The sequence below is a fragment of the Zeus faber genome, assembly GCF_960531495.2.
Source record: "Zeus faber genome assembly, chromosome: 4".
NCBI lineage: Eukaryota > Metazoa > Chordata > Actinopteri > Zeiformes > Zeidae > Zeus > Zeus faber.
Window position 1 is genome coordinate 18185510 of NC_137191.1, and position 22448 is coordinate 18207957.

General features: G+C 44.0%; 2 protein-coding genes across 3 annotated transcripts; one reads left to right on the top strand and one right to left on the bottom strand.

Annotated features, from left to right (window-relative positions):
• znf330 (zinc finger protein 330) lies at positions 1 to 2941 on the bottom strand. Of its 2 annotated transcripts, none has more exons than XM_079998980.1 (10): positions 2866 to 2941; positions 2140 to 2284; positions 1978 to 1997; positions 1791 to 1861; positions 1573 to 1649; positions 1221 to 1347; positions 1027 to 1131; positions 849 to 895; positions 600 to 717; positions 1 to 506 (listed from the first exon to the last, which is right to left on the bottom strand). In XM_079998980.1, the coding sequence occupies exons 2-10, from the start codon at positions 2257 to 2259 to the stop codon at positions 217 to 219; spliced, it is 975 nt and encodes a 324-aa protein (XP_079855106.1). In that variant the 5' UTR covers positions 2260 to 2284; positions 2866 to 2941; the 3' UTR covers positions 1 to 216. The 2 variants fall into 2 exon arrangements, with proteins under 2 accessions (XP_079855106.1, XP_079855107.1); XM_079998981.1 differs by lacking the exon at positions 2866 to 2941 and adding an exon at positions 2747 to 2852.
• A 4186-nt stretch (positions 2942 to 7127) lies between these two features.
• On the top strand, positions 7128 to 18333 carry rnf150a (ring finger protein 150a; the record flags this gene model as incomplete). Its single annotated transcript, XM_079998406.1, has 7 exons — positions 7128 to 7575; positions 11190 to 11440; positions 12765 to 12836; positions 13487 to 13569; positions 13713 to 13809; positions 13922 to 14132; positions 18124 to 18333. The coding sequence occupies 7 exons, from the start codon at positions 7128 to 7130 to the stop codon at positions 18237 to 18239; spliced, it is 1278 nt and encodes a 425-aa protein (XP_079854532.1). The 3' UTR covers positions 18240 to 18333.
• Positions 18334 to 22448: the final 4115 nt, after the last annotated feature.

A 22448-nucleotide genomic window follows, 5' to 3' on the forward strand; every position in this document is an offset into this window, starting at 1 on the left:
TGTATCATATGCTTTATTATTTTTGATGTTATATAAACAGAAAATATCAGGTACATACAAATCCAAATGCAATTCTTGGAAATCCAAGAATACTAAATATTAATTTTCTTATTTATGCTCAACCTTACACAAAGTGTGAGAGAACGTGTAATATTACTACTTTGCATTACGCCAGTATATTCTCCCATGGGGCCGGGGGAGCTCTTCTTTGAACTTTTAGGCATTGGTGTCATCTACTTTTAGACTGGCCATGGCATCAGCAGCCATTTCTTTTTTATCATCCTCTTCTTGTTCATCATCGTCCTCATCTTCGTCATCGTCATCATCATCATCATCGTCATCGTCGTCGTCCTCGTCCTCCTCATCATCTTCAGCAATTCCACAGTCGTCCTCCTGGTCTCCTCCTGCAGAAGCTGTGCTTCGCCAGTAGTTCTCGTAGCCAGAGGCGCCATAGCCATAACCTTCGTCAATAGCACCGCTTTGCCGGCCGAATTTCACAGTGCGGGCTGCAAACACAAGCAGAATTTACATTAGCGCTTGAATCGTTTAATGTTGTCCCTTCAAAGAACAAACAAAGTGTCTTAGAAGGTGCAACTTACTGGACATGCTGAGGTCTTTGGTCTCCTGGGTCTCATGGCCACACTTAGGACAGGGTGGCCCTTTGCCTTTCTCCTGTTTGAACACTTTACTCCTGGCATGGTCATCACAGTAACAGGCCTGGGGAATAATGTAATCAAATTTGAATTGTTGGATAAGGAAAGTACTAACTACACTATGACACAGATTTGTTATGTATTCATGATAATTAAAGTCCAAAGAAGTAGTAAGGCCTATAAAAGTCACCTCACCTTACAACGTAAGCAAGAGTGCTGACCCAGTCTGTTGCAGGAAACACCTAACATTTAAAGAAATTGTAATCAGTCCGAAAGAATTTTAAACTTATTTCTTTCACACAAAAAGAATCCACTGAATTAACCACAAAAAAGTCGATGATTGACCGACTAGAAAAACAAGTAAATTACTCACATTTATATGTTTCTGCCTGAAGGACTTGGCAGCTTGCCTGGTGCTCAAACTGATCATCTTCACACAGGGAATTGAAACAGAAGGAACAGCGGAATATGCGCCCCCCTTTTCAGTACCAGAAAAAGAATAAAAAATCTTTCAGATGGTGAAAAAGAAGCTTTGTGAAGATGAATTTTAATAATTACTTAACTTACCATGGTCCCAGACACAGCGATCACATTCAATGCAGTCTGCATCAATCAGTGGGCATGAACAAGCGTGTGTGCTCAGACACTTCCTACCGTGGCATACCCAGGCTTCACAGAAGTCACACACTGCCCCCTTGTGACAGAGACAGACGCAAGCATCAAGGAAAGGCAACATCCTTGATCGGTGTCATTTGTGGATTTAAATGACATCTTTTGGAATACGTCTTGAATCCAGTAACGTACTTTGAAATGCAGGTACATGCAAGGTAGTCAGCAGAGTGAGAACGTGACACATAGTGCTATTGATACCTGTGCACCATGGGAGTCATTTACATTCAAATAAGAATTGGTATCTTACCACCATCCCCATCCCAGTGCTGTGAATCCCAGGATGTTTGATGACACAATCGGATGCTTTCATGCATTTGGTTTTGCCTTTTAATAAGATCACAAGATAAGACACACAATTTGAAATTTGTCAGTATTTAAATCCCATTTAAACATCTGAAGGGTGTGAAAATGTGAGAAATAAAACATGTGCAATTCAAATAAGTGAACCTAAGTTAGATTACTCACCACATTGGGCACACATTGGTATCTTCTGCACAGAGGAACAGAAGTAGCAGAAAGCTCTGTTTTTTTGTCTTCTACCGTGTATTGAAGCAGGGGAATGAAAGAAAATCACATCAATTGAGAAGCCGCTTAAACCAAACACCAGTCAACTTTTCCAAGGGATGATTTGTATTAGGACCAAATGGCTTACCTTTGACATTTGTCACATTCCTACAAATAGTTTGAAAGAATGTTAGAATCATGTGGATTAAACAAACGTTTGACAGATATGGGCAACTGTAAGATGACTCTCATCACATTTAATTATTGATTATATGCTACTACATTATTACGAAGAATCTCTTTAACATACCATGGCAGAATTGCACGGGTGTTTGGCCACGTCAACGTGATCCCGGTTGGCTCGACTCTGTTTCTCTCGTTCCTTGCGATTCTCTGCCTTCTTACGGGCACCGGTTTTCTTTTTAGGCATTTTAATGACAAATCCGATGTACTACCTGCAAAGGAGGACTGCGTTAAATAACAGCATTAGCTGACTGTGGAATGTTAAGAGTGTATAGTTTTACTGCCATCACTATATATGTTGACCTAGCGCTGTCACACTTATTCCATAATTGCTTCATCGCGATTATTTGAGCAGTTTGCAATTTTTTTTATTTTATTTTGACACGTATTATTACACTACTACTATTATTATTATTATTACTACACTATTACAGTGGCTTATAATGAAAAAAGGGACAATTCAATTAAAGGGGCTACATTTTCATGATCGGGACAGCCCTAGGTTGACCTATATGCATCGTCTTCTCTTTAAACGTACGACACACAAAAGCGTGTGTAAATAATCAGATATTGTCACTCGTCAGATCCGTATAAAGTAATGGGAGAAAAGTTTGGATCGTCGTTTTAGCTCAAGCGCACATAAACGGCGAGGATACACCGGACGGGTAATTTACCTACTTCTAGTTGACACGGGAAATCAACAAACGAAATAGCACCCGAGCGGAGAGATAACACGCAGGGAGTGGTATTCTAGCGGCGCTACTGCTGAATCCATTAATTCTGAATATTTTACCAAAGATTGAGATTCCACACCGTGGTACCAGGAAGGTGGGATGGTACGGCACGAATAAACGTCCGGATGAAACGTGAGATTTGCGCAAATGGTCCGGTTCTGCGCCCGAAAATCAGTACAAAAATCCCAGTGTAAGGCATGGACAATAAAACATGCAATGTAAATGCATGGACAATAAAATAAAATGTTTGAAAATGTAAAAAGTTTAGGAATCCCCGATCCCCACTATCTAAAGTAATGTATTCAAACAAATAGCATATCTACACTTCACTATATTCACTGGAATATAGAATAAATTATCCTCTTTGTGGTAATGTTTTGGATTAATTCCTACGCTGTGACAAAGAGGGTGCGTAATGGGAACAGCGTATGAAACGAGGCTCGTCGCAATGCCTAAAATCCCACAGACTAGTTTGCTGTTGTATCACATGCTGCACGCATGTCAACAAAGTTGGGTGTTAAGGCCCCTCGTAAGTAGCCCTAAACAGACCCGTATAGCTGGTGCCCAACTTATGAATGCAGACTGGACCTTTAAATACATGTGAAAGTTAGCAATGAAGCGGAGTTACATTAATTTCAGAAACACCTGTAGTAGTGGGAGAGGCTAACCATATGATACATTTTTTAGATTTTGACCATTGGCCAGGTCACCCAGGTGTGCCCAAATCCACTTGCAGACATGTTAAATACCCCACACACGCACGCATGAGTATTTTCCCACACATCAGGGCCCCCTCCCCCCAGCCCACTAATGTATGCAAGTGTGGGAAGGAGAATATTTCTTGCAAGACACATAACATTTCAGAAAAAAAAAAACATATATGGAGAAAACACACTAAATAGAGCCAGGGGTGTGTCCATAATGGAATATGGGTACTGCACAGGGTGCTGTGTACCACTGTTACCTAAAAAAAAACTAGTGTATAAAGATATGAATAGGTTTGCTCATGAATACTGTAGGTTTCATGACATCCTAGCTGTTTGCCGCCAAATAGAGGAAGAGGAAGTTGTGGTTCCTAAAAACGTGCGCTGTAATGTCTTCACCACAGTGACCTAGACAATCGGAATCACAAAAAAAAACACGCAATCTGTCCAATCAAGAATTCCATGGTCTTCACCTCACAATGACAAACCACCTCTCGGTAGAGAAAATTGGTGAGCCACGTCATCCCATTGTCATTAACCCGACCAAAACCTCCAAACAAATGACCAGACCATTATGTTGTGGTTCCTCCTGCTGAGCTCCATACTGGGGATCTTTTTGTACCACGGCGTGGGCATGAGAAGGGTCATCCTGTCACACATTTGTATTATCGTGTGGTCTATGGTCCTTGATGAAGCTTGGTTGAATTGTGTTCAGTCTCTCATTTCCAAGGCGTCCCTTGCCATGTGGTCAGGCTACCTTTCCCAGCTCCAGGATGGCAATAAGATCAAGCCTCCTGCTGAGATTGGCACCCTACCGCTTTTCCCCAAACAAGGCTACAGACCCAGGCACCCTTTGACGTGCTATGTCCCTTGTTAAAAAGGCTACACACTTTTTGAGTTCTGGCCAATTTCCTGTCCTAGGAGTGGAATAGCTTCTTTTTGCCTTTACAAACCGGATACAGTTTCCAAATGAACTGGGTGAAGACAAGCTTGCCCTCATAATGGGTGCATTTCACATTGAAGATAAAACACATCTCATGCTCGGAAAGTTCCTTAAAGGGTCAGGTTGGGAGTGGGCCATGTCTGCTGCAGAGGTCTTTACTTAGGGTAGAGTATCCTCAACTCTTAATGACAATCATATCGAGCGAACACAATATTTTCATCAGGTTTCCCTCGCAGCTCTTTCACTGCCAAAGCGAGAGGCCGTCGAGTACCTAACTGAGGTTTCAGGGGCCACCTGAGTTATTCAAGCATTGGAGCACCAGTCAAAAAAAATAACAGGTCAACAGTCATTGAACTGGAGATGTTCATCTGCCGATTCATTCGTTCGCTACGAGAAGGGGACTTTGAGCTCTATGTGCACATGCAGCATCTTGAGTCTTTTGTTGTACAGCAAGAGTTGCAGTGCTGCCGGGGTGAAGGAGGCCAGACAGGTCCTCCTCTCTCCGGGTTCTCGTACTCTCCAAAATATCCCCCCCCCCCAACACAAGCTGCCCTCTTTGAGCACATTAGGAGGTATTCTCCAGGAGAATTCTCCAAGCTTGCGTCATTTGGAAACAAGCAATCTTAGCACAGCAGGAGGTGCCAGTCTTTGAGGACTGGGGCTGGATGTTTGATAAGGTGAAGAAATGGGTCCCGTTCTGGACCGTCCTTGCAGATGCAAGTTCAGCTTGCACTCTCCTTTGCCATTGCAACAGCAAGACAGCATGCGGAGGTGTGCAAGCGCAGTAAGGCAGCGTTGCGGTACGGTCACACTGCCTGGCGTACATTTCAAACGGAGCTTGGCTTCATCCAGCTGCAGGCGGCGGCGGAGTGACAACGAGCCGACAGCTTCACGGGGACAAGGAGAGTTGAGCAGAGTTCAACTTTATGCAAATGAGCAGGGCTGGGCGCTGGGCGATAGCCAAATAGGAGGGAAGATATGCTCTCAATGGCGCTGATCCTTGGAAAATGGATGCCCGGACCACTGCGTATTGTTCATGATTAGGCTTTTTTATTTGATGAAAAACGTCCCTTAAACGACAAAATAAGGAACACGTCATTTTATGTTTCTCCATTAAGGACAATTCTTTATTTGAAAGAAGAAAGAAAGAAACAGTCTTTATTTATCACGTGACACACCACACTACAACACATGCTTGCACACACACACACATGCACATGCTTGATGGTGGCCGGTGAAATGGATCCTCTGCTTTTGACCCATCCTGGCTTGTCCTTCCTCCGGGGGCACAGCCAGGAGCATTGGGCAGCATACGTGGACGCGCCCGGGGACCAGATGATAAATGTCCATCGCTGGTCAGACGATGATGTGTGCATGTTTTTGGTGGGGGTCCTTACTGACGTGAGGTGGAGGAAACCCCATGTGAGCACGGGGAGAACATGCAAACTCCACACAGAAAGGCTCCTGTTTGGGAGATATCCCACCTGGAGCACGAAAGGACGGATGGCAAGATCATTTTGAATTTTTTTTCTTTCGCTAAGTAAAAAGCTCACCAACTAAATGTAAATGAGTAGAAACAGCCCCAACTTTATAATGTATATTAAATATGGAGAAGGAGAGAGGTTTGAAATGTGTTCGGCGCGCCCACAACAGTCCATTTTAAGCAGACACACCCACAAACGGCAGGTGCCCAGAAGCCCCGTCGCTGGCAATGTGACCCTAGCATTACAGTGTGCATACGGCAGAGAGGTTGCACCAACAATGGTGTGGATCCCGGTGACTTATGAGCTACTCAAACCGATGGTGCCGCCTCCCCCCCCCCTCCCCTCCCCAATGAGCTAAAACATCTATTCATCAAATTTCGGTTCAATCACGATTCCATTTTAGACCTAAAGGTCGACCTGCAATCCGGAAATATGACTCTAGTAAATGGTGTACCTACCCTCAAAGACATTACGTATGTGAATTGACCACATGATGTGAAAACAAACAAACAAACACGCAATTACATGTCACTGCATATATGTATGGGAGTATGTATATGTAAGTGACGAATAAAAACCTTGAATCTTGAATTATAGCCGTAGGCCAAGGTCGACCATGACCCTCGGGATTTTACCTTGAAATTTACCGTGTGTGACACAATCAAGGTCATATTCAAATTGAGCACACGAACAACCCACCGTGGAATGTTTCATGTTGTTTTGTTCACCCTGGAGTCGCCGCCATTTTGAAATTGTGACAATGGCCCCTGGGGGGGGGTTTTGAGAAGGGCCGGGACGTTTCAACCGACAACCACATGGCCATGCAGAAGCAGTGTGTCCCCTTAAGAACGCTACAACCTGAGAGAACGTCGAGTTGGAACCTACCGCAAACGGACAACGACACATTCAAGCAGGTGAACACGCTTTTACGTTTGCCTTTAAACTGCCCGTTCAATTTGTTCACGGTGCCGTTGGCTGTCGTCGTTCCACCCGGACATTTTACCGCGACGCGCCATAAGCCACTTGTAGTCCGTCCGGCGTGGCTTCCTGTCCACCGCGCTCACGTGATCGCGATCGGCGGCCCAATCGCGGGCGCCGGAGGCGGTCAGCTGACCCCGCACGACGCCCGGACCGTCCTCCCCGCTCGCCGGCGCCGCCGCACGGGCTCCTCGGTCAGACCGCCGAGGGAAATGGCCGCGTCCCTGGTCCGCGCCTGCCGCAGCGTGGCCCTCTCCACCTGGCTGCTCTCCTTCTGCTTCGTCCACCTGCTGTGCCTGGACTTCACCGTGGCCGAGAAGGAGGAGTGGTACACCGCGTTCGTCAACATCACCTTCTTGGACCCCGCCACCTCCGCGGTCCGGACGGAGAGGACCGAGTGCGGGCGGTACGGGGAGCACTCGCCCAAGCGGGAAGCCCGGGGTCTGGCTGTGACCCCCGCTCTCCTGCAGGACAGGCAGGCCTGCGACCCCGGTGTCCGATTCCCACCGCAAAGCAGCGCCTGGGTGGCGTTGGTCGCCGCGGGGAATTGCACGTTTCGGGAGAAGATCCGCAACGCTGCCGTCAACAACGCGTCCGCCGTGGTTATTTATAATGTGGGCTCCAGCAGCACCAACCACACCATCACCATGCCCCACCAAGGTAAGGGGGTCTCTGGTGTTTTTTTTTTTTTTTGTTTGTTTTGGGGTTTTTTTTTTGCATTGACTCAGCTGATAATAATTGAGTCAGTGAATTAAATAACACACAGTTCCATAAAAGACTGAATGAGCACATCTCTTTGTTTATTATAGGGAAGGTCCACTAATCGTGGGAATGCATGGACCTTTTGTTGGATGAGCCATTTGTTTAAAAAAGAAAAAGGAAAAGACAACCTGATCAGAATCTGTTTATTGGACCAAGTATTTCATATAAGTAATTTAAGTAATTTCCCCCTGGGATTATTAAAAGTATTTCTGATTCTGATTCTATACAAGGAATTTCATACCTGTCTATGCTCTAGTTAGGACGATAACAGTGAAACTATGACCAAAAACAGTCATTATTGTACATTCTCTATTGGTCCCATCATCTTGTAAATCAAATGAATGGTGACGTTAAACTATTAACTATATTCTGCTCGGGACCCCCTGGAACCATGCACCTTTAATGTGTCAGGGCAGGGGACATGTGCCTCCCTTTGTGTGGATGCCAGACTGATACATTTTTTCAACTCATAATGTCTTAATTCATTAGTGAAGAAAATTATGTTGTCGTTCAATTTTACGGTTGAAGTATTACAACGCATTATAATGCAGTCTCACTTTGAAAATAAGTTGGATGCAGTGAATATCTGTGATGATATCACTTATCACCTGTTGGGTGCTTCTTTTGTCTGTGAGGTAAATGTTATTGTAGATTGACATCAATAGTTGGGTCCAGCCTGTTGTGTTTGTGCGTGCCATGTGGTTGAGACATGGTCTGTGCGCAGGGGAGACTTCTTTGAAATGGTGTTCGGACTCTGCCTGCCTGACGCAACACAGGCGTGCATGGGCATCTTAATGGTCCTGACCCATTAGCCAAGGCACTTTGGTTACTCCGTCATTTGTGATGTTGTGCCCCCATCCCCCAGTGATGACTTGGTCATAAATCCGAGGTGGAAAGGCCTGACAATTACAGTCAGGAGGGACATTTACGACAGAGACGGATGGGTACACACAGGAAACAGAGGCAGGTGCAGAATTATAGATGGGCTGTCATCAAGTGTGGTGGTCCTGCTTCATAATGGAAAAATGCACGCGTGCAGGGAAGTGAGGGCTGGCACCTTCTGAGAGGCAGTGAATTAGATAGAATAGTTCCCTTTCCAGAGCCGGTGCTGCATCAGCCAAATAAAAACCCAACTCTTGAGGACTTCCTTATATGGCGTGCAGGCCTCATGATGTTGTGGAAACACTGAAAGTCTTCATATGTGCAGGAGACTCTTGTGAATACTATCAATCTCGTTATTAATAAAACAGAGTGTGGAAGAACTTGAGTTTTGAAAGCTCATATTTAATTGTTGAATATTTAACGTGGTCGTACTGGACCCCCATTGATCATGTTCTCTGTGGAAATGTAAGTTGTGTTATAGGATGTTCTTGTTTTATTTAAGGTTGAAGGCTGTAGATGCAGTGAATTCTGTGGTAGTTTTGCCGCTCAAGAAGAATCTACGGTATTGCGCTGTAGCCCCTGAAGTCCTTCAGTATACTATGAGTACAACTCAGTGCTCAATACTGAACAGGTCAACTCCTCTATGAAAGTTGATTTTCATCTGCAACTTTTATTTTCCATTTTGGCCAAATATGTCTCAAAAAATGACCAGTTAAGCCCATGTCTGCCAAGATGTATGGTCTTGTCTTGGAAGCAGCTATTTTTGTCTACTTCCACTGCAACACAGTGGACAGAAGAGAGAGTTAATGCTTCAAGGATAATATACCATTGTACAATTTTAATTATTTGTGCCAGATATAAAGTTGGCTATAAATGATCATTTTAAGTTACGAAATTATATTTAATTAAATTAAATAAATTACCCGCACTGAACATTTTCGATTTTTTTTCTGGGGGGAAACGCGGTGAACCTTCTTGTGAAGCCTATTTTGAGCTCAACACGATAGGTCTTACTTTGCATCAATTCTGCTAAAACCCAGTCCAGATGGCCACCCTGAGCAAAAACTTCCGTCTGCATTGCTCACGCTTTAAAGAGGCTTAGAGGGCAGTGAAGATATATGCATTTACTTTGGGATTAGGGGAAGGGACTTGCAAAGATCTTGGAACGAGCCACTGCGTTGGTAGCGCACACAGTGGGTTGATCCGAGATGTTTTGAAATAAGTTTTTTGCGATTATTCACCAATTGAAATGTTGTTTCAGCCGAATTGAATGGCCCTTTGATAGAGGCAGCAGGGCAAAGTTGTGTTTGCCAGGACTGTTTGGTTTCTGTAAACCCACAGGTTTAATCCCTTCATATGCCAATGTTACCACCAGTAAGCATGACGTCAAAGTGCCCTTGAGCACGACACTAAAGCCCTTAGATGCTAAGTCTTAAGGGATGAAACCGTCAACAAAATTGGAAAATGGAAAATGTTGAAACTGTGGAACTGATAGAACAAATCTGTTGTAAAATAGGGTTGGAAGGCACCTCTCACGTGGTGTTAATTAATTACACCTCTGTTGCGAAACTTTTTTTATTTATTTTTTTCCCAGAGAAGGTCTTGTCGCTATGCCTCACGTTTAATCCCTCCTTTCATTCAGATCCTTTCATCAGATTTCTGATCTCAATCCCAGAGTGTCTCTGAGAGGTTCACACATGTGCATGTTGTTTAAGACCTCTGGCTCGGTTGCATCACTGTGCGGGGCGTGGGTGACATCCCACGGGGCCACAGATCTCGCGGACTGCCTGGGTGGTGACAGGGTGTTTGGACTGGTGGGAGGGAGTTACCGTGGGGATCCACGCCATGACTCCGCACGGCAACAACAACTGTAAACAGACAGCGGAGGGGATTTGGTGGAACTGCATTACCTAAGCTGTTGATGCAGGTTTTATGAACCCCAACCCAACTCTCATGTTGTGCGCGCTCTGTTATTTGAAACTACTGCGGCGTAATGCCCCTGTGTCCCGTCCTCCTTCGCAGACAACCTAACTCGTCGCTTAAAAGTAAATAACGTCATGTGGCAGAGAATCTCTGGCGTTGTGTTTTTTTACTTTTTGTGATTGTGATGGGCCTCTTAAATCATATTTATGATGTTGGCATTACTGCACGGTAAATTCAGTCTGGATGTAGATGGAATTGGCAATTGCCTACTTTCAAAATGAAAAGTAGATTTGGCACACTGCAGTGCCGGTTCCACAGGAACTTTTCATTGGCATTTGGGCTGTTCGTCTGTTTTGTTTTATATCATGGCAGGTTGATGGTTCTCAGAATTGCTGTTCAAGTTCAAGAGATTATTTTGTCAGTTGGACCATGATTGTAGTGTTTGGGTCATGAAAAGTCTCTTTAATGTCATCTCTTTCTTTTGTCTTTATTTCGGTGGTGGGAATCAGATGTGTGGTGTTGGGGATGTTAGGTGGGTCAATAATGAGAAAGATTCCTCGAAACCATCGACTGTGCAAACTGTGCATTTCACCATGTCAGTAGACGGGTGTTTTATAGCACAGATGCAGCTGCTGCGCATCAGCTGATGTATGTAAAGACGGCGCCTTGTACGTCTTCTGAGTCGTGTGTTGTTCATGAATCCTCAGGTACAGGAGACGTCGTGGCCATCATGATCCCCGGGCCGAAAGGGCGGGAGATCGTGGCCCTGCTGGAGCGCCACGTGGTGGTCATGGTACACATCACTATAGGAACCCGAAACCTGCAGAAGTACGTGAGCCGAACCTCGGTCGTGTTTGTCTCCATCTCCTTCATCGTTCTCATGATCATCTCCCTCGCCTGGCTCGTTTTCTACTATATCCAGAGATTTCGCTACGCTAACGCACGAGACCGCACCCAGGTACGTAGCACGCGGCCCGACGGGCCAATGTTGTTCTAAGGGGTGGGCGGACTTGTCAGAACGACGTGTACCATGCACAACCCTTCCACGCAGTAATGCAAAGTATTTCAATTCCTGCTCCTGTTAACGGTGCTCTAGCCAAGTGTGCTTCTGAGTCTTTTATGCCAAACATCGCTGTGTGTAAATCGTATAGAAGTATGATTGGATTGAACAAACTGCCATTTTGTTGGACCCAAGCATCGCCCTTTTCAGCTGATGTGTTGAAATGTCGGACGTGTTTTCCGTGGCCTCTCGTGTTGGATCTGGATATTTTGGAGAGGCAAAAAACGAGCCGGACAGCTGGGTGAGCGGAAACACGGGAAACTGGCGAACCGTCGGCCAAGTCGCTGTTATTGCACTTTGACCGCAAATACTCGCCGCCCTGTTCACATGTGTGATTGTTAACACAAATGTCACGGATGACATCCGTGATGGGGATACCTGACCACGGCGGTTGTCTTAGAAACGGGTTCCAGAGAGACCGTCGTTTGTATTTCCGATATGAATTATGTTGAAAAGTGTTTTACAAAGAGGCCTGCCAGGGTGAGAGACAAACCAGCGTTTACTTTATTTAAGTACAATTTAAGGCATTTGCTCACGTTCCTGAAACTGACCTTGCAAAGTGGTGCACAACAGCCTGGCTTCTTTCCATATTTCCCCCAAAAAAAAATAATAATGGAAATATGGTGCCCGCTTTTAGCACTGATGGTCTAACGTATTTGAAGTGTTTGATTCCGTGTCTATAAATACTGTCATTAACTTTGACTTGCATCTCAAATTTTTAAGGTCCCAAATTGTCAATCCACATAAGCACAATCTTCTGAAATTAATGTTATGAATGTGGTCTTGTGCAAATAATATTACACTCTTATGATGACAAATGTATTATTCTCATCTAAACTCGCGATGACCTAATGGTTTGATTGGTGAACAGAATGGTTTGGTTTTTTGATTTGAAAGATTGTAAATCCTGGACATTTAATAGTAGTATGGTTTTATATTTAAGTAATGTGCAATATAATATGTATTATGAGAGTTGTCAAGCCATTTTTGACCAGTGAGTTCCGTTTGGAGAACATATCGTGTCAGTAGTATGTGTTAAGAACGTAGCACCTGGTGTAGTATAAATCTAAACATTTAACTGACGACTGTTTGAGACCATTTCATGATCCTCTATTTTGATGCCTCTGTCGTTTTCTGGATTCCAGCCTTATTGATGTACATCTTTAGTCTCAGGTTTGTATCGCATCCTCATGTTTTTGGGTGGATTTTTAAACTCTTACAGAGGCGCCTGGGAGACGCCGCCAAAAAGGCAATCAGTAAGCTGCAAGTACGGACTATTAGGAAAGGAGACCAGGTAAGGCCCACCGCTTCTTGAAAAGACAGGCTCTTTAGCGTTTCTTGACGGTTGCTACATGTGAGCATGTTTCAAATCCCCAATTGTAAAACACAATTCACCCGAGCAGTAAAATTGGTAAGCCCTCCTTTTCCTCCCTCGCCGGCGAGAGGTTGGGAAAGTTCAGCGGAGGAAGGCCCAACGTATTGAGAGCTCCTGCTTTCTGACAAGGAAACGGAAGAGCTTGACCGCTTTGTTTGCTATTTCTTTTATTTTTCTTTTCTTTCGGCTTTCTTGCAATCACAAAACGTGCATTAACCTTGGAATGTTAAAGAGGACGACTAATTGATTCAACATCCACAATGGAGAAAATCTGTACAGGGGGTCACGTTTGGCAGATGTAAATGCTTCTATTAATTTAGTAACCTTCTCACCTTACCATAATCAGTGTTTCTGTCAATGTAAACACGCTCAGTTGCTCACATAGTGTGGCCATCTCTGCTTATGTCAGTCATTTGCCCAGAACAAGGTTTTCTATTCCAAGAATAAATAAAACAGTCGTTATTTGTTCATTCATTCATTCGTGCATGTTATTTATTTTAGATTTCTTCAGTTAAACATTTCTTCAAATGAAGCGAGTTGGCCTAGCCCTGTCTTTCTATATGTTCCAGGAAACAGAGTCGGACTTTGACAACTGCGCAGTGTGCATCGAAGGTTATAAGCCCAATGATGTTGTGAGGATTTTACCATGCAGGTAGATGGCTATTTTGATTGTTCCAAAGAAAAATATCAATGACGTTCTATTTGTTTGTGGTAAACTATTGTATTGGTTCACTGCACAGAAATATAAACTCAGCAAAATGATACCTTGTTTATGTTTGTAATTGTGTCGGGTAGGCACGTTTTCCATAAACACTGCGTCGACCCGTGGCTCCAAGACCACAGGACGTGTCCTATGTGTAAAATGAACATCCTGAAAGCTTTGGGTATACCAGTAAGTCGTCATTTCATTTCCTTCCGTATAATACAATATAGGGGCAATAGCAGCCCACAGGATAGACCCCCGCGATGGGAACTCAGAGAGTATTTCTATGGCGTCTCTCCAGACCAATGCAGACTGCTTGTATGAGATCCCACCGGACTACGAGACATCTGTCGGGGGTCCGCCTACCAACCCCATCACCGGAGCGAGTGAGATCACGGTGAACGAGAGCTCGGTGGAAATGGACCCCGCAGAAAGAACGATAGACCTGGACCAGCTCTCCCACCACGCGGCGACGCCGGCGCAGGCCGACGAGAGCCAGGGCGTTTCCACCAGTGAGTATGGTTAGAATACGTGCAGTAATATATTGGACATTAGTTACATTCTCTTAGACTCTGTTAAAACTGCATCAGTTGGGGACCCTGTTGTTAAAATACCCGATACTTGCTTTGGTAAGATCAGATAGTTTAGAGTAGTAGAGAGTACTTTATTAATTACCCTGGGGGGGGGGGCGAGGCGGAATTTCTGGACACAGGAATAGCAGCACACCGTCCATCTTTGGTGAAACGGTTTCACCATCTTCATCACCGTACTCAGTGGCCTGAACGGTTTCACCCAAAGTCCACACTAGGCCGGCAGTCGCCCGCGCTCCCTCGTTCAGACCCTCCTGGGAAAAGGAGAGAGAGAATTGTGGTCCCTTTTCAGATAAGTCACAAGTTAACCCAAATACAATGACACAGTTTATTTGCAAGAGTAGAACATACTGTTCGGTTCTTTTATTTTTATTTTTTTTTAATGTTTGAGATGAAGGTAACTTATGCAAACACCTCCACATTTAGCCTTTGTACAACAGCTGACTAACACATGGCACTCATTAACAGTAGATAGAGGAAAAACAATGGTGTGTGTATGCGTCGGTCCTCTGGCCTTTTATACCTCAGAGTTCCAGAGGGTGTGTATATACTGGCACGGGCCTTTTCCTGTCTGCTCCAGTAAAATTCCAGCCACAGTTGTCGGAGCAATGAACCAAAACATTGAACTTTTTGAGTCTTAGTGCCTCGCAAAGAAACGCTGTCTTTGTCTTTGTATTTGCGATTTATTAACTTCCAAAGGCCCCTCCCTGCAGACCTGTGAAACACACGTCTTTTCTGTCAGACCTCCTCCAGTAAGGTCATGGACCTAGGAGGCTTGCAAAGAAATCGATTTCTCCCTCCAATGCGTTCTTTTCTTCTCGCTGCTTGAGTATTGCTTTGTACCTTTCTTGGATCCAAACCGTTTTCAAATGTCAAATCGGTGACAAACATAAAATAAATGGGTTGCATAGTTTCGCCATGAGTAGCCACTGGTGGCCAAAACTCCTGGTCCACGTCAACCTGCTATTTAGACAAGTTTTACAAGGTGCTCGGTGGCCTGGAGGAGTGAAGAGGTGCCTGAGTTGAGACCTGGTTCTAAAAACCCTGTTTCGCGAGGCCTTGAGACCAGCTCGACAAGAACCGCGCAATATGCGCAGAGGCAACAAGCATAAAAGGCATGCAAAAACATACAAAGAAAACCACATCAGATGACCTTCAACCTCCATGGAGCCATCTGGATCTGTTTTTTTCCAGGCTGCGAGGCTTCCACGTCACGCTCTCCTTTTGTTGCCATTCTGCTTAATTCTGTTCTTCTGTCCCGTGTCACACAATCAGGTTTTGATTTGTTTAGTTAAAACAGCAGCGTATGACTCTGTACGCTCCCTCGGCCTGGGAATTCCAAGTTCCAGCCCGGGGCTCTAATACTCAATAAATAGCAGATCCTCTCCCTTGCTCAACTGTTTACTTTCCAAGTGCCTGTTCAATGTAATAACTTTGTGACAAGGATTCCAAAGACCACAGCAAGGATGTCGCGTGAACTGCCATTGTGACGTTTACCAATAGGGGACAGGAAATTTTTGAATTGCAGTACTATCCCTATAATTGTACAGGCCTGGCAGGCCCCAGGCCGACGAGAGCCGCCGTCAGGCCAAACAAATGTTTTGGTTTTTTTTTGCCAAAACTAACGCCCCTGCAAAAAAGGTTTGCATTTTTGAATGTACAGTCCATTTATTCAATTTAAACACCTGTACAAACTAGGGACGTTAAAATGTGCCGACTAAACGACCGACTGTCTCCGTGTCAACAGTAAAATAGAAAAGTTTCTTTTTTTTTTTTTTGTAATGGCCTATTCACAACGTCTAAAATACAATTTACAGCACTGTTTTGCAAACGGGAGAGGGATATTAGACGTGACCAAAGTGTCAAGTATTCTAATGACAAAGTAATCGCTGTGAGCAAAACACTCAGCCTTCTGACAGCTCTCAACACTCGCTTTCAAAGGTTTTATCTACTCTCTGCGCCGTCAGCTCGTCACCGATTTCTTTACATGGTCATCACCTCCATCCCATCCGCTGTGCGCTTCTCCAAACAAAACCGACAGAAACAGTGTTTTTTTTTTATTGTAGAATAATTAATTTTGTTTTATTTTCTGACGTTTACATGAAACAGAAAATCCCTGATGCGTCACAGTGTGGCGTCCGTGTCTCCCACAAGCTTGGAGCGCGGCAGCCAAAGTCGGAACAAACTTTTAAATGAGGCCTTGTAGATCTAATATGAGTGAAGACTCAGCAACTGGATTTCTTATTTCTCGCCTCGTATTTGTTCAGAAACAGATTTTAGCGTACCGATAGGGTGAAATCAGTGAACATTTACAGAGTAAATAAAGCTCAAACCCCATTGGCTCAGAACTCGGGTCTTGGCTGCTCATTCACAATTTAGGCCGCACACACTGAAACAGCCCATCTTGGAACGGTCTGGGTTTAGAGGCATGTAACAATGGCTTGAATGCATAATCTGAGTGGTATTTTCAGCAAAAGAATTCAATGTTTTGGGGACCTCAGAGACCTATATTAACGCGTGTAAAAAGCAGCATAATCGGTCCCCTTTAAATTTAAGAATTTACTAAATAAAGCCAAATATTCACTTTAGGTAGTGAAAACAAACCCCAGGAACAGGCTGTACGAAGAGCACTTGGGGGGGCCTGCATGAAGGTTTTAATAAATGGGAATCCTGGGGCAAAATTTCCGATGCTGATGCAATGGTGAAAAAAATTCTCCAAGCCAAGGAAGATAAAGTGCAGCAATGAATCATGCACATGATGTGCTAATGTTTTGCAAAGGTCATTGGTTACACGGCTTATTTTTGTGCAATAAATGCAGCTTATTTAGTCGTCCTCTCTCTGTGAACACTTTGTTTTAAGTCTTGAATATACAGAGGGAACAAAAATTGTGAACGTGAACTTAAATTGCAGACCGCCTGCTGCGGCATCTGTCCGAGGGTGCTTGAGAGCTGTTGAGGGCTTCTGTGGTGCGTACCACCGGGCCTGGAAAAAAAAAAATTCAAGGGGAAACACTGAATTGTATATAATTTTTTTGTTATGGATTCACAGATTGATCATCTCTGGTTGGAGGGTGCAACTATGCATTTAATTTCGCCCTGTGATCCAAGCAGAGTAAAAGCAAGAAACTTCAAAATTGTCGATCCTTAATTGAACACCATTCGATGTAGTCGAACAAGATTACCCAGCGGCCACTACAACACAGAATCTAACCATAGTCTTCACTCTCATACACAGGTAAATCAGTAGAGTGACTGATGGGGGAGACATTTGCCATTAATGCTGGGATCAGACTACACAATATTTTTGTCTTCCACCACGGTCAGCGTGTCAGATTAGGCACCCATAGTGCCGTGTCTTGGCCGGGAGACTGGCAACACTACAAGCATGACCCCGACCAATCACCCTATGCTGCCTTTTTATGACCTTGCACGAGTTCATAGGTCGTCGGGGAGGAGGGTCAAGAAATTTTCAGTCATGGCCACAGAAGCGCTATGTGTAATGTCAGCTCCATCTCTGGAAATGAACCACATGCTCACCAACATGAACCCACATTTATCTCTTTTGACTCTCTCCTGGTACTCCGTCGAGGAGACGTCAGAAAGGCAGGCGTATTGTTGTCGCGCCGCGAACCTTTCCTCGGGTGCCGGCGGTCCACCTGACGGCAGCGACAGCAGCATCCTCCTTTCTCTTGGCCATGCCTACATGTGTGCACCGGAGGGCACCCTGTCATCCTACTGGTCAACCTCAAGGAACACGTCGTGAGAGTTGTCGAAGTCAGCCCGAAATTTTTTTTTTTTTAATTCTGACGTGCGGGGAAAAAAGGTTGAAATTCATTAACGGTGGAGCTTCCTCGTGACTCATCGTAATTATTATTATTATTATTATTTTTTTTTTCCTTCTTCTTTCCTTTAGGCGAGTACCCGCGCCCGCTGAGAAGCAATTCGGACGCCTCTCCGGCCACGGAGGAGGTGGGCATGTCTGAGGTGGGGCTGTCTGTGGAGCCGGAAGGCGAGGAGGTGAAATCCTGAGCCGGTCAAAGCCAAGCAGCGAGCACCACAAGGAGGAGGATCGGGGCGGGGCGTGGGACGAGGCGTGGGGGCGGGGCTCGTCTCGGGACTTGACTTGTCTTTGGCCCCTTGATGACATAGCTTTACAAAAGGAGGCAACCAAGCAATAGGCCCAACAGCAGCACAACATCACTTTATGTATACACTGATTTGTGGTTTTTTTTTTTGTTTGTTTTGTTTGTTTTTTTTTCTCTGCGCAGTGGATGTGTTTTGTTGGTTTTTTTTGTTGTTTTTTTTGGACGGTCAGGCCACGCCCGTCTGGTCTCGCCGTTACGCAACCAGGCAGCCTGTCACTGCACTGATACACGGCTCGCGGTGATTGGTCGATGGCGAGAATTTTTTATTTTTTTATTTTTTTTATTCCTTAAAAAAATGTTCTATCTTCTTAAAGCTGCCACCTGGAAACAGGATAAACTATTATTAGAGTTTTAACACTAAAAAGGGTTTCCGGGAAGTTTGGAGGTCCTGACTGAGGCCTCTCCGATAGCAACAACCCGGCAGTGAGAAAAATGGCGACCCGATTCCAATTTGTAGCTTTACCAGTTTTTGTTTTGTAAACATATTTTTTTAAGTGTGTCGTAAGAGATCACTGCCAGCATATTCCCGGATTTTATTGAATTTCTTCTAATTCAGTTGAATCCTATAACGATCCTCCGGTACCTTGAACATGTTCAGGTAGACATAGAAAAAACTCGAAGCCTTCCGAGTGTGAAAACGGCGGCATGTGCTCCCACCAGCATTCTTTTCAACTCCGACTGAGCTCAGCGCGATGACCCCGTCGGAAGTTGAAGCTCGGGGTTCTGACGTTATTTCTACGTAGGTGGTTTCTCACTTGGATGCTTTGACATATGTCTGCACAACGCATGCTGTAGTTACTGGACGGTAAGGCCCCCGCCCCCCCCGACCCCCCGCTACTCATTCTTCTGGTTTTTAAATCGGTCCCCGACTGTGACGGTGACATTTCCGGCCTAATGTGATTGACGTTACCTTGATCTCTGCGGAAGACATGACACGTGGAGACAGCACGAGCTGGACTCACGCGGCGCGGCGCGGCCACGGAGTTTGCGTGTGCCGTCGCCCACATCCCCCCTTTTCTAATGCCCGCTGGTTTCTTAGCACAAATACAGGAACGGAAAAGTGACGTTCGGGGCCACGCTCGCCGGTGCGGCGATGAGCAATCTAACAGCACAGGCAGAAAAGGTGTTGCCGCTTGTCTGTGCCAATGTTTTTTTACTTTATTTATCAATTCAATATCGGTCGTCGTCGTCGCTGAATGTAATTTATTGGATAAATTATCTTAAACGGTCGACAAAGGATGACACTTGATACGGACGAGGTTGGCCATCGTAACGGACTGTTAGGTTAACATGCTTACTCCGAGTTAAGCAATCAATAGTATACTGTAATACAATTGTGTGCTTTTGAATTTTCAAATAACTAGAATTTTGAAACTGCGTATGGAAATGGAACCTAAGGACTACAAGGGGAAGACACACCCTCACTGTATGGCGGTTTTTGTTTTGTTTTTTTTCAATGGAGGAAAACGTATGCATTGCCCGACTGAAAGGCATTTAAACTGGCCTTTTTCGTTTGATAAATGATATCGAAAGAGCCGTTTATTTTAGTACGAAAAGTTTATTTTTGTAAGAAAACGAAAATGGATACATGTTTACAGTAGAGGAGTAATGAAGTAAAAAAAAAAAAACAAAAACAAAAAAAAAGACCCTGGTTTCATAGTCCTGCGGCGACGTTAATATTTTCCTGAATCCCCGGTTAACTCATTGAGTTTCAAACGTTTGTACACAAAATAAGTTACTGTAAGACCCACTGTACCAGTGCACAGCATCCCATGTCATTTTACTGTAATGTTCTCATCTTTTATTTTTTTTTTCATTTTTTAGTCATGTCATGGTGCAGCCACCTGGCACTTTCTTATGTAACCTGTATGTCCCTCCAACATTGTCTGCCCAAAAAGGATGTGTGGGCAGATGTTCCAACCTTGTACCAAAGCATGGGCAACATGTGGAAGGCATTATATTTTGTTATCCTCATAGTTTCAACATTGTAATGGATCCTGTTGACCGTAGCAGCTTTATGGTTATTGACACCAGATGCTATAAGGTATTCATCATTTCTTTTTTTTTTTTCCTTTTAGTCAATGTGATGCGGTTATCTACAAACCATGCCTGATATGGGCAAACTACATATACAGTACATATATAAAAGATTCTAAATATAAACTTTGGCTGTAAAATACCCAAATCGGGAATTTTGTACACGTTCGTGGATGGACACGTCAAAGTTCATTTCTGTTTCACTTCTGTGTTCAGGGCGCACGGGCTCCATCACTCGCTTTGAGGCCTTTTTTTTTTTTTTGCAGATCTGCAGTGTGGTAAGGGTTTGAATGTCGACCTGTTTACACCACAGTAAATGACGATGCATTCATGTTAGAGCGACTGCCAAGGGTAACCGTAGCACAATTTGGACACTGGTGAACCACTAACCGAATACGTCCGTCTCGTCACTCCTCTCTGCATCTTCCGATCTGTCTGTGGTCTCGGATTTTGGCTCCCTCTTTGCTTTGATCTGATGTCGAGCTGTTGAGGTTCAGTAAACGCAAAAGAAAAAAACAACAAAAAAACAGAAAATTTCTAACGGACGAGTAAACCATACAAGAAACCTCATTGTAATTACTTAGTTTAAAGCATTTATTATGCAGCTTTTTTTTTTCCTTCTTTATTCTTATGTTTCAAATATGGGTTAATGAGGCTATACTGTTTCTTTTTTTTTTTTTTGTCGCATTTCTTCATACTTTTCTACGAGCCTTTCACTATTGCACTTTATTACTCCAGGGAATGGGAAAAGGGGGGTGTGCTGAATGATTTGAGGAAAATCTTTTTAATGTATGGATTTCAAGAAAGAGCTACAGTATTGCAGACGGCACATGACTTCATCGTTGCTTGCTGAATGTATAATGTTGTGATTAGTTTGAGCGTTTCCAGCTTCACTAACAGGTAAACAACACCCAGCAGAGTTAACAGCTGTTTTCTTTTTGACAGAGAGAAAAATGTAAATAGGCATAAAGGAGTTGTTGATATACATTTCCTGTACCATGTTGCATGTGTTGGTGTCCACTACTGCAAGTTTTAATAAATTTGATTAAAATCTTTTTTTAAATATATATATATATTTATATACACACACACACTCTCACACACACACACTTTCAATTTGTTTGTTTCCCTTTTTAAGGAAATATGCAAATAAAAAGTGATCTGTGTAGAGAGACAGTGGCTGATTGTAAGGCCGCTGTGTGATGGGTGACAGGGCGAGTGCAGAGAAGTATTTCGATTAGGACTGCGACTAAGGTATTAATGGGATGACCAATTTTTCCAATACACTTTACACCTTAAAATGTTGACAAAGTAAAGCAATTAAATGCAAAATTATACTTCATGTTAAATATCTTGAAATGACTGAATATGTTTACTCCCCAGTCCAAAACATATTTTTTTCGTTTTACAATACGGAACACACCATTTTAGACGATACTCCGCTAACCCCATTCCTTGACTAGAACTGCCTCGAATCACTGCCTGGCCTTCCCTATAATAGAAGAAAACTAATTCACAATACTACAAGGCGGGGGGGGGAGAAACAACATGGACAAACTTGTGTTTTTACTGTAGTACTTGTTGCCATCTGCTGGATGAGTGATAGTACTGCTGCTCCTTTGACATATAAGTTCAGTTCTGTTTTTGTCCAAAGGGGAGCGCAACAGTAACACCATCAACATGAAAGGGGTTTGAAGCAGTGAGCAGGCTGACTATCGCTCAGTTATGGGAAATTCAAGGTCACTAAGGCCAATTGTGAATTTGGTGGGTGGTTTTAGCCTTGACATGTTCGTATCAAAGTGCATTACAGTAATTAAAAACGTCCACGTCATTAAAATAAAAAAAAACAAAACAGGGCAATCCCGTCAGCGAGAGCCTGTAGGTGTTGTGAATAGACCCCGAATGGCCTCCGTTCATCATGGCGAAGTAGGCGTACTCATTCAGAGTAGGTGGAACACATGATGTTTGACAGATGGATCCAAAGCCCTCGTAAATACAAAAGTAAGTTAAAGATTGTTTATTTTTAGCGTGTACATTACAACACAAAGGCACCAAA

Excerpts from the sequence above, each read along its gene's own strand:
- znf330 (XM_079998980.1), bottom strand. The coding sequence starts at position 2,259 with ATGCCTAAAAAGAAAACCGGTGCCCGTAAGAAGGCAGAGAATCGCAAG. Across the intron at positions 1,650-1,790 it reads ACCAATGTGTGCCCAATGTG|GCAAAACCAAATGCATGAAA; the intron begins GTGAGTAATCTA and ends TCTTATTAAAAG. Across the intron at positions 507-599 it reads CAAAGACCTCAGCATGTCCA|CCCGCACTGTGAAATTCGGC; the intron begins GTAAGTTGCACC and ends TTGTGTTTGCAG.